The sequence below is a fragment of the Aplysia californica genome, unplaced genomic scaffold, assembly GCF_000002075.1.
Source record: "Aplysia californica isolate F4 #8 unplaced genomic scaffold, AplCal3.0 scaffold00281, whole genome shotgun sequence".
Classification (NCBI taxonomy): domain Eukaryota; kingdom Metazoa; phylum Mollusca; class Gastropoda; order Aplysiida; family Aplysiidae; genus Aplysia; species Aplysia californica.
The window spans coordinates 244257-255669 of NW_004797551.1; the positions used below are offsets into that span (position 1 = coordinate 244257).

An 11413-nucleotide genomic window follows, 5' to 3' on the forward strand; every position below is an offset into this window, starting at 1 on the left:
CGCCATGTTTTAGTTTCAATTCCTCACAGCGAATCGGCGATCGCGAAGAGGGAGTTCCGCTTCTATAAGTGTAGAATTCTGTGCTTTAGGTTAAAATTGACTTTGATTTTTTTGTCTTGTCTTCCAGGTTACAAGCTGGCGTTTAACTACATGAAGGCTCGACGCTTTGTGGATGCTATTGACATCTGTCATCATGTAAGGATTGTGGGTGGTTGGCCGGCGGTCCGGTGTGGTTTGCTCCTTCTTTCCGTGAGATAGTTCACAAATGACGTCAGCTAAAATTCTGCCAAAAATGGACCCCCCTCCCCCCCGAGATGACATCATTTGTGAATGGTCCCCTATCAAACATCAATCCATATCACTGTCCTCCTTTTTTTGTTACTCTCTCGTAATACCTCTAAATCTTCAGCACTTATGTGACCTATTTGTGTTAGAAATGCCTTCAAACTTTTACAGAAACTAAATGTAAGGCTTGTTTCTGTAGAGATTTAGAGGTGTTTTGAACTCTTTCCCTACACCCAGTCACATTTTGCAGCCTGTGTGACTCACAATTTCATTGTCAATAGCTAGCTGCATTTCTCAGCTTGACAAATTTGTTCACGTCTCTCACTCTTAAAGTCTTCATTCTCACAGATTTGGCGCTCATATAACCTCATGCAGTTGCGAGCACCGTAAGACCTCTACTAAAACAAAACAAAAGACTCACAGATACCTGTACTGGCACTGGCATCAATGGTGTATCAGTGTTGTATCCCTCTCAGCCGGGGTTGGCCTAGACAGGCAGGGTGGGTCAGAAGCACTCCTCCGAAATGTTCAAAATTGTGCTGATGGGGGCGTAAAACCTACTTTTTGGTTGTTGTTAAAACCCAACTATTTTATACTGCTTTCTTTGAACTGTCTGATAAGAAATTCATTTCCCACATTTTAAAAGGGAGACATTTCAGTCTCTCTAAACTACTTGCAAGAAATTCTTAAAATTTTCTCTGACTTGTGATTACAGTCAGAAAAGGAAAAATGGTTGCCAAAATGTCTTGGTCTTTAGTTACCATCTTTATAAGCATCTTTTCTCAGGGATCAGTAAAGGTCTTTTTTTTCAGTTTAGTAAGTTCATTTATTTCTATCTTTATGTCTACTTTCCCACAGGGTTTGATAAAAGTGTTATTTTATTTTTGTTAAACTTTTACTTTAATTTATCTCTATTTTTTGGTCTATTTTCTCATGGAGACCAGTAACAATTTTGGGGGGTTTTTTTTAGTTCATTCATTTCTATCTTTATGTTAGATCAATCAAATTTGGGTTGTTTTTTTAATTGTTTATTCTTTTTTGTTTATTCTTTTTTTTTTTTTCTTTAATCGTTATGCATGTCTTCCCACAGGTGTTGAGTTCCCACCCAAACTACCCAAAGATCCGCAAAGACATCTTGGAAAAGGCGCGGGCCAGCATTAGGATATGAGGACTGGAGCTGCCTGGGCAGACTTGTAGATCTTAATATGGGGATTATTTCTTTAATTTGTTTAATATGTGATAATATGTGTATGCAAATGTGTGGCATCGTGGTGAAATCAGGCGCTCGTCAAAATACTTGAAATGGAAGAAACTGACATTTTTTCGGCCTTAAGGCAATTTTTATCAAATTTCAGGGGGCTCACACCACCTTTAATTATCCATTTAAAAACATTTTTTTTTTCTATGAGGATCTCAGTAAAACACATTGATCAAAGTTACTCAAAAATGTAAATTTTGCAGTTTTCAAGAGCTCTCAAGCTTTGGAAGTCACCAAATTTGGTGGCCTTTTTCTCGCTAATTTTACCTCCTTCAATGATTGACTGCTTTTCAAGATAAGTAGGTATTTTCTCCATCAGAAACAAAACAAATGAACAAGCATTAAGATAATGCCCAAACTCTATATGCTCCAAAATTGATGAGAGCCTGGTCCTGCCATGTTGTAACACAAATATATGAACTTTGAGAAACATTTCCTTGAACATCATCAGTCAAATAAGGTAAGGCTTACTTGTGTAAAGATGATGCCTCTTTGCTGATTTCAAAATATTGTGGGTTGGGTGGAAAAATGTGGTGTTGATTTCAAAATGTTGTGGGTTTGGGTGGGATAAAATATTGGGTATGGATGGGATGGCATTGGTAAATACTGTTCCCGAGACTTCCCTCTCCCTTGCCTGTTTTAAAAAAAGTTATAGTAAGGAGGTGTTACTTGTGAGTAACGTACTGAGAAAAGGAGGGATGAGGAAAATAGACATTTGACAGGAAAGAAAGAGTACAACCACACCAGAGCACCTGCCAACCACCCACTCCCATCCCAGTGAATCTCACTAGTAAGGGTAGTTGATCAGTTATACCGCGTTGAGCTAACATTTCCGTCCACTTTTTTCTGTGATATGAGTCATGTTGTTTGCATGTATATATGTTATGGTATTCATGATGGGTCTCTATCATTGTGGTCTTCACTAGAGAAGGCTAGAAGGAAAAGAAGAATAAAACTGATGCAACCCTAAAGAAATAGTTAAAACTCTGAGACTTAAAAGATATTAAACACATCAAATGATGATAGTAAGGATAATGTGTATATAAATTATGTATACTTTTATGGTACACATCGTGCGCAACTCAAAGGTGAAAATAATAAAAGAACAGACATTACATTCAAGAAAGAATGGAAACTCTTTGAGACCTAATAATAATAGTAATAATAATTATAATAGAGCAGATCCCATTTAAATAGTGCAGAGATCCCTTGTAAAGGGTGGTCTCTTTGAACTTTACACTTTGTTATCTTAGTCTTAGGGACAGTAAATGTTTCTACGAGTAGATTCACGATTTCACGGGTGCTCTGTTATCTCAGTTGGTATCATGTGGTCTACGGAGCGGATGGCCTGGTTTGAATCCAAGACCCAGACTGGGCGTTCTTGGACTCGGGGTCGTTTTGTGGAATTTCAAGGCTCTCAACCCATTTGGCTAGGTCTTATCAGAGACAGGAGGTTAAGTTCGGAGGTCCTGCCATTTGAATATCGTAATAGTGTTGAAGGGAGCGTTAAACCTACAGACCTTTTACAAGATTTCACAACATCCATTATGACCTGTTTGTCATGAGATACTACAGTGGGTGAATGAAATGAAAATTTTTTAATTTGGTTGGAGAATGATCTGACCAAAATTATACTACCAGTACGATGTACAGCGAAGGGAGAGACATTCTTGAATGATGCGGTGTAACTTAATCTAATGTCACTCTGTGAGTTTGTTGTTTTGTAAGAGGTATGCAGCTCTGTGTTTGGCAGTTTTTCTGTCTGTTGTGATCTCGTTTACGTTTTAAAAAAATCATCTGTATGTCCCTAAATGTTTCTTTGAATAAACTATTTTTACAACAATGCATATCTGTATTCATACATCTTTTTAATTGCACACTGTGTGACTTTTTGCATCTTGTACGTTTCTATTTTGCCTCAACCGGGCGAGTCAAAAATGCTTTGTTAACCATGAAAGTAGATTGGAAATAATGTGGTAACCTGTCGCTACATATCGCCAGTCATAACGTAACTGGTCAAGTCCCTTTTTTTTTAGAGAAACCTTATTTGAAAAAGTGCTCACGAAAGTGGGCTGCTAAAGGCTACTGGACTCGTGATCGTGAGGTTGCAGGTTCGGGAATTCGAGCTGCGGGCCCGACATTGTGTCCTTGGGTAAGGCACTTTAAACGAATTTTCCTCACTTCACCCAAGTGGGAATGGGTACCCAGCCATAGATAGGGAAAGATCTTGTCAGTATGTTAGTTTTTTAACGCCTATGAATGGCCGCTTGCGCTGTATGCTTCCTAGGAAGTAAAGGTTGTTTCAGAATGCTCTCAGGTCTGCTAGGGTAATAGTATAGATTGTGAAGCGCATAGAGCTTGCTGTTGAGCGGGGATTTGCGCTATACAAATAAGATAAGATAAGATACATCTTTATTGTCCAGACCTGTCCTGGCACATTGGTTTGGTGTTTCACCATGTGTACACACACACACACACACACACACACACACACACACACACACACACAGGCACACACGCTCACTCGCTCACACACATGCACACACACGTAGGCTTACAATCACATGCATAATATAAATGAGCAGCAATATAAACAATAATAATCGTAAGCTAGATACACACTCAATGTTATTTTGATGCATGCTCTAAGGTCGTAATTATACTTATACAAGATGGTTAAGATGGAAGCATTTTGATAGATGATGGTAAAAATGACCTTCTGTATCTTTCTTTGTTACAGATCAGAAGCCTAGATCTTTTACTTCTGACTGATGTTTTTATTTGAGGGAACAAGGGATGTTTGTTGTCTAAAAAGATGGAATTAATTTTTTAGTGCAGGCTGTTATATACAATTCATCCAAGTAGGGGAATGTAGATGTTGAAATGTTACATGCTTTCCGTATTTGTAAATTTAATTTTTCTTTATTTTGTTGTCTTGTGTTCCCGGCCCATGCTGTTATACAAAAATTGTAGTTTCTATGGTTGAATGGTAGAACATGGACATCAATGTTTTATCAACTTTAAAATACTTTAGCTTCCTTAGAAAAAATAGTCTTTTGTTCACTTTTTTATGCAGGAGAGAAGTGTGGACACGCCAGTTGAGTTTGTTGTCTATTGTAACACCCAAGTACTTATAGTCTGACACTTGCTCGATGTTTTCACATTTAATTTCGAGTGGATGCAGGGGCAGTTTCTTTATTCTAAAATCAACAACAAGTTCTTTTTGGGTTTTTTTTTCACATTTAAAAACAGCTTATGATTTTCACACCATTCAGAAAAGTTATGTACAAAATTCCGGTAAGCGTTTTCGTTATGGTCAGCCTGAATTAGCTCAATTAATGGTTCAATCATCTGCAAATTTTATCAACTTGATGTTACTGTTGTTTATTTGGCAATCATTCGTGCATAGTGTGAATAAAACTGGTGACAAAACACATCCTTGAGGGGCTCCTGTATTTGTTGTGATGTATGTCAATGAAGGTTTTAATTTTACATACTGGGTTCGGTTGCTAAGAAAATTGTCTATCCATGATATTAAATTGACGTTAACACTTATGTTTTCTAATTTCTTTAAAAGGATAGCTGGCTGGATAGTATTAAAGGCTGAAGAAAAATCAACAAACAGGATCCTACAGTATGTTTTTGGCTTGTCTAAGTGTCTATAGATACGTTGTCAAGAAATAGTAAAATGGCGTCTTCCACACTTCTCCCGTGACGATATATGCGAATTGTAGAGGGTCCTGGGTGGGTTCTATGTACGTTCGTAGTCTTTTTAGCACAATTTTTTCTAGACATTTTATAACTACCGATGTTAAGGCTATTGGCCTTAGGCCATTCATTTCAGTAATTTTTTCTTTCTTTGGAAGGGGGACGATTTCAGAACATTTCCAAATAGTGGGAATAGCACGTGTCAACGACGACTGGTTGATAATATAGGTATAAATAAAACTAAGTTGTGCTGAACACATTTTCAGAATTTTGGGTTGCTCACCGTCTGGACCACATGCCTTTCTCACATTCACACGTCCAAACACACATCTAACCTCACGTTCTTCAACAACAACAGCATTATTTTCTTTTGTGTCGGTGTTCACACATGGCAAGTCACACGGACTACCTTTGTCAAAACTGGAGAAAAAGACATTGAATTTATTTGCATACCCTTCTCTGTGAACACATATGTTTGTGGTTTAGTTTTGTAGCCCACTATGGTCTGAAGTCCAGTCCATGTCTCTCGAGAGTTATTTGAACGAAACAGATCTTCCAGTTTCTTTTTATATTTTTGTTTTTCAACCCAGATTACTTTGTTTAATAGCTTTGTCTATGACTTTTAGTTCTGTTTTGTTATGGTTTTTAAAAGGCTTTTTCTTTTTATGGATTAGATCTTTGACTCCAGAATTTACCCACGGTTTAGAGTTAGGGAAGATGGTAACTTGTTTTTTAAGGGCCACTATATCTACACAAAATTTAACATAGTCTGTGACTGCTGTACATAAATCATTGATATCACAACATGCATTAATAAAAACATTCCAGATGGTGCAGTCAAAACATCCTCTCAGTTGATCTTCACTTTCTTCAGTCCAGGTGGTGACTGTTCGAACTTCTGGCTTCGTTCGTCTCAATACTGGGCAATACAGAGGAAGTAATAAAGACATGTTGTGGTCAGAGTTACCGATGGGTGGGAGGGCAACACCCATGTAGGCTTGGGTGACATTGGCGTAACACAGATCTAATGTCCTTTGGCGTCTCGTTGGAATGTCGACGTACTGGGTCAAGTTGGGTAGGGCGGCGTTCAGAGTACAGCTGTTGAAGTCACTGGTAGTAAAGTTAGCCGCGTCAGGAGATTTTGTGGTTTGGTTGTGAATGAGGTTGGATAGAGTATCGGTGGCATTTGGGACATTGGTGTGTGGAGGAATATACACAACATTCATAAATATACTTGGGAACTCATGGGGTGGGTAGAACGGACGTAGATGTAAAGTGAGAACTTCCACATGAGGAGAACAGGACTGGTGTACTACCTGTATGTTATTGGGGTGGCACCATCGATCGTTAATGTACGCACACACACCTCCACCATGACTTTTATTTGAGAAGCTATTCCTGTCTGTACGAAAAACATTGAACCCTTTTAGGACTAGTATTGGTGGTATCTTCAGTGAACCAGGTCTCTGAGAAGCATAGAATGGAGGCTTCTCTATATATTAATGCAGATGTCTCACATTAGGCTTTAGTTCATCAAGTTTGTTGTTCAAAGATCGAGCATTACCAGTAATGATAGTCGGGAGGAATGGTTTGGAAGGCCTCCTGTGAGCATGGGCCTTTCCTGTTATCTATTATTATTAATAAGGACAATTTAAAGGAAGCAAGCAAGAAATGTGGTTTCTGGGATACTTGACTGTACATAATGGCTTTGAACATCTTGCTCTCTTAGACAAAATGAAAGACGCCCCTAGCAGGGGCAGACCACGAGAAATTTATTTGGAAAACCTGAACAGATGGGTGACGTGGAAACATCAGGATAATGTGGGGTTTTTTTTTAGAGCATCAGAACTAAATGGAGAACCATGGTCACTGACGTCCGTTTCAGATCTGGCACTTTGTGGTGTTTAATTCAAATGTCACCCACTTCTCCAAAGGCAGGACCATAGAGTTAATTTCTGGCTATAAATCAAACGGTACACACAGGTTTGGCAATTTCTTTCCACCATCCAGAGTTGAAACGCAACCTTGCTGGGACTCGAACTCATGACACTGACACCTTCATCAGGTCTCTTGTCATGTGACCCAAACACTCTAGCCAAGTCTTGTCATGTGACACCACAATTGAAATAATTTGATATTTGAAACAAAGATAAAACAGAGCACACAGCTGACTATAAAACCATTGTTTGTTGTAAGAATATATATAAATTTACTTCAATGCACCAATGAAAACAGCTTTAAAAAAACAACAACTATTCAAACATTCTCACAAGATAAAAATTCATTTACACAATTTCTCTCTTAAATATACCCCAAAGTTTGAAAGTATACTGTACAGTACAGCAGAAATGTTGACTGAGGTTACTGGCACTTTCCCACTTGGAGACAAGGTCACTTGAAAGTAGTACAAAAGTAAACAAGGGGGGAAAAAAAGATAGATCTGTTGTGTAAGTCTTAATAATATAAAAGAATTTATGTATAACTGGTAAAAAAATATTCTCAAAAACTTTTAACAGCGTACAATTTGCTCTCTGACTTTGACATAAAAAAATGAAACTGTACAAATTTAAATGCTTCATGGACACAATTATAAACTTTAAGGTCAACTGTAAACAATACAAGCATTTGAAAAAGATGAACACAGAAAATGTAGAATTCTTTCAATGACAATGAAACACCAGGCTTCAAACTTCAATTAGAAACAATGGGAACTGGTTAAAAATGTATCCTAAGCCTAGGGCAAACACTGCTCTTTGGTTTGTTTCTTCGTTATGTACCTGTCTTTACACCCCCATGAACACAATTTAATAACAAAAATAAATAGCATTTGTAAAGCACACAACCCCGCTCGACAGCAAGCTCTATGCGCTTTACACTATATTATTACCCCAGCAGACCATAGAACACTCAGAAACATTCTCAGCTTCCCGGGAAGCATACAGTGCAAGCAGCTGATAAAGCGCTCAAACACTAACAAACTGACAAGATCTTTCGCTGTCTATAGCTGAGTACCCATTCCCACCTGGGTGAAGTGAGGAAAACTCGTGTAAAGTGCCTTTCCCAAGGACACAACGTCGGGTCCTTGACAGGATTCGAACCCACGACCTTACGGTTGCGAGTCCGAGAGCCTGACCACTAGGCAGGCTTCTGACCCTGTTTGTCAGGGCCAACCAAGGCTAGGAAGGATACAATATCTCAGCAGAGGGACCGAGATACTCCATAAAAATTCTTCCCACCCGAGAGTCAAATTCCAGTCTTCTGCATGCGACAGCAAAGTGCCTAACCACTAAAGTGACAGAGGCCGGTTTGTGATATAATCCATCTAAGGTCATCACCCTACTTCTACTGTCCTCCTCCACTTTCTTTTTGTTATAGTGAGAGTTTTACAGCACTTTCAACACAAATAGGTCATACAAGAGGCGCATATTAAAAGTGTTACTAGAAAGTATCAAGGCTCTTTTTAGCACTGATATTCTCAGATTTCTGATAATTTTGAACTGCTGTTTCACCATTTCCTCTCTATACTAAAATAAAATGAATAATATCCTGCGTGAATGAGGGTTTGAAGACAAAAAAACAACATGTAAAAACATTTAAATTATTTGCCATTATGTAAATTTATACAGTCCCACCTTTTTTAACTGTTATCTGTACAAACAGCCTTTTCCCACTTCCTCCTCTTTATCTCCCCCCTTGCGTTTTTCTATATATTATAATGACACTGTCCAGGACAATCACTTGGACTGTAGAGTATACAACCATCTTTACAACATCTAACAAAAATTAAATGTATGACAAAGTGAGTTCAAACACATATACACATTCATTCTTATTATAAGCTGTTTTTAAGTTTCTTATGATAAACTTCAACCTTTTCATACAAAACATATTTATGAACACCCATTTGATCAATCATTACGACATATATATAATATATATATTTAGCAAAAATCTTAGGTTTCAGTTGCATGTCAATATCTGAAAATATTTTTGTTCTTTCATAAAAATCTCTCTCTCTCTTTCTCTCTCTCTCTCTGCCTCTCTTTCTCTCTCTCTGTTCCCCTCCCACATGTATATATATATATCTTTCTCTTCCTCCATTTAACATATATACAACAACACACACCTTAAACACTCACTCAACATTCCAACAGGCAAGAGTATGTATAAACAGAACTATAGACCTGTACTATAATATTCAAGACTGTGCACTCCTTGGGAAATTCCAGTTCACCAAGGAGGGCACTATTCCACTCAGCTGTTCAGTACCAAACGAAGGGTAAGGAGAAAGAGCTACAAGTACACTTGACAATAGTGACTGCTGTTTTGTCCTTCCTTTGTGCCTCTGGGGTGCACACCAGCGCTACGAAGTTTTCACGGAAAGCAAAGAGTGGCGGCCATGACAGGGCCCTGTCTCAGATATTATAATTCAAGTCGAAGAGACAGAACATAGAGGCAAGAAAATAGAAATCGAGTAACCAGTGTTGTGCCTCATATGGAAATGTCGTAGAATTATAATACACATTTAGCTCAGTCCTCTGTACTAAGTTTTGCTACTATCACGAACTATGAACTTGGAATGATAGTATTTTTACAAAGTTTTGCAACTACCATGAACAATGACGAGCTCACCATTCTTAACTCTCACCAAGATGCCACAGAACTATTATGAACATCAGAATGATAATGTTTTGTGACTTTCATGATGTCAGAATGGTAGGAAATGTTGCAAAATCTTGCTTTTTCTTGGAACTATGATCTGAGATCTATAACATTTAACCAAGTTTGGCTACTAGTGATACAGTATTCTTGAGCTCAGAGTGACAGTATTTTATCCAATTCTGGCAACTATCATGATAGTACTTGTGACATCAGAATGATAGTATTTTGCGACTTTCATTTTTAACAGTGATGTCAGAATGATAGAAAATGTTGCAAAATCTTGCTTTTTTACTGTTCACTATGATCTCAGATTTATAACATTTTTGGCAACTACAGTAATACAGTATTCATGAGCTCTAAGTGAGAGCATTCACGAGCTCAGAGTGATAGTATTTTAACCAATTCTGGCGACTATCATGAACTTAAGAGTGATATTACTTGTGAACTCAAGAGCGAAAGTATTCATGAACTCAGAGTAAAAGTATTCATGAGCTCAGAGTGATAGTACTTTACAAAGTCTCATAGCCACCAAGAGCTCATGCCAACACACCGGACTTGCTTCCCCCTATGGTCGAGTCGTAGTTGGTCCTGTAGCGACGACCTTTGACATGCCTGTAGATGGTCAGCACAAGCTTGGTCAGCAGCAGGGTTCCGGCCACAGCCAACAGCACCACGGAGAAGGTGGAGTTACGCGCCCCTTCCTTGTAGTTCCTGTCGATGCTTCCGGTCAGAGCCACCACCAGGACGATGTACGGGGTTATTGTGTAGCGGGAGTAGCGGTCAAGGAGCAAAAGGTCAGTGGCTGCGAAGACCAAGATCTCCGCAGACAAGATGGACAGGCTGACGGTAGCGGCGTTGGTCACGCTGATGGAAGGGTCGGCTCTGTAGGTCATCACCATGGCGGCGTTGAGAAGCGTGGCCACAGAGACCCACGTTGCCTGCATGGCCAGAGCATTGTGGAGAAGACCCCTGGTCAGCCAGATCTCCGAGGTTCGCTTCTGGTCCGCCAGACGTGGGGAGGCTTTGTCTAAAGCGACGTAAGTCAGTGCAAGCATGCCGTAGAACAGGAAAGAATAAGCGACCAGAACGGCAAACGATGCCTCAATTTCTTGCCGGTCAAAGGTGAGAAGCCACGCCATGTTCAAGCAGGATCCGATACAATACAGGACAAAGAGAGATGTTGGGATGAACATGGGCTCCGTGTACGCAGGTCCGTTGGGACCCCTCCGACAGATGTTGACTAGCGAGTAGACAATCCATAGAGCCTCCCAGGTGTAGATGAACCCCCAGATGCTGAAAGTCCAGCCGGCCGGAGTTATCTCCACGTAGTAGGCGTCAGAGAGGTCTCCCGTCTTGTTCTTGAAGATTGCTGACACAGAAAAACAATTATATTGGTTAACGGCTATGACAAAACTACAGGGCATCATTTGTATTTGTTTTACACTTTTACACTGTGCCGTCACTTTCCACAACTCCAGTGTCTGTCTGCTCTCCTATCTC

At 39.3% G+C, this 11413-nt stretch overlaps 2 protein-coding genes across 3 annotated transcripts in view; one reads left to right on the top strand and one right to left on the bottom strand.

Moving 5' to 3' along the window:
- LOC101853946 (tetratricopeptide repeat protein 21B) overlaps nt 1-3390 on the top strand; it is a gene marked incomplete in the record, with an annotated part of 53445 nt that extends 50055 nt beyond the window's left edge. For both annotated transcript variants that reach the window (XM_013084253.2, XM_013084254.2), the window contains 1 exon segment: nt 1376-3390. In XM_013084253.2, coding sequence (XP_012939707.1) covers nt 1376-1453 — 78 coding nt within the window.
- A 5565-nt stretch (nt 3391-8955) lies between these two features.
- LOC101851743 overlaps nt 8956-11413 on the bottom strand; it is a 5200-nt gene continuing 2742 nt past the window's right edge. The window contains exon 3 of the mRNA XM_005101385.3: nt 8956-11282. Coding sequence (XP_005101442.1) covers nt 10450-11282 — 833 coding nt within the window. The 3' untranslated portion in view covers nt 8956-10449. The remainder of the gene's footprint in view (nt 11283-11413) is intronic.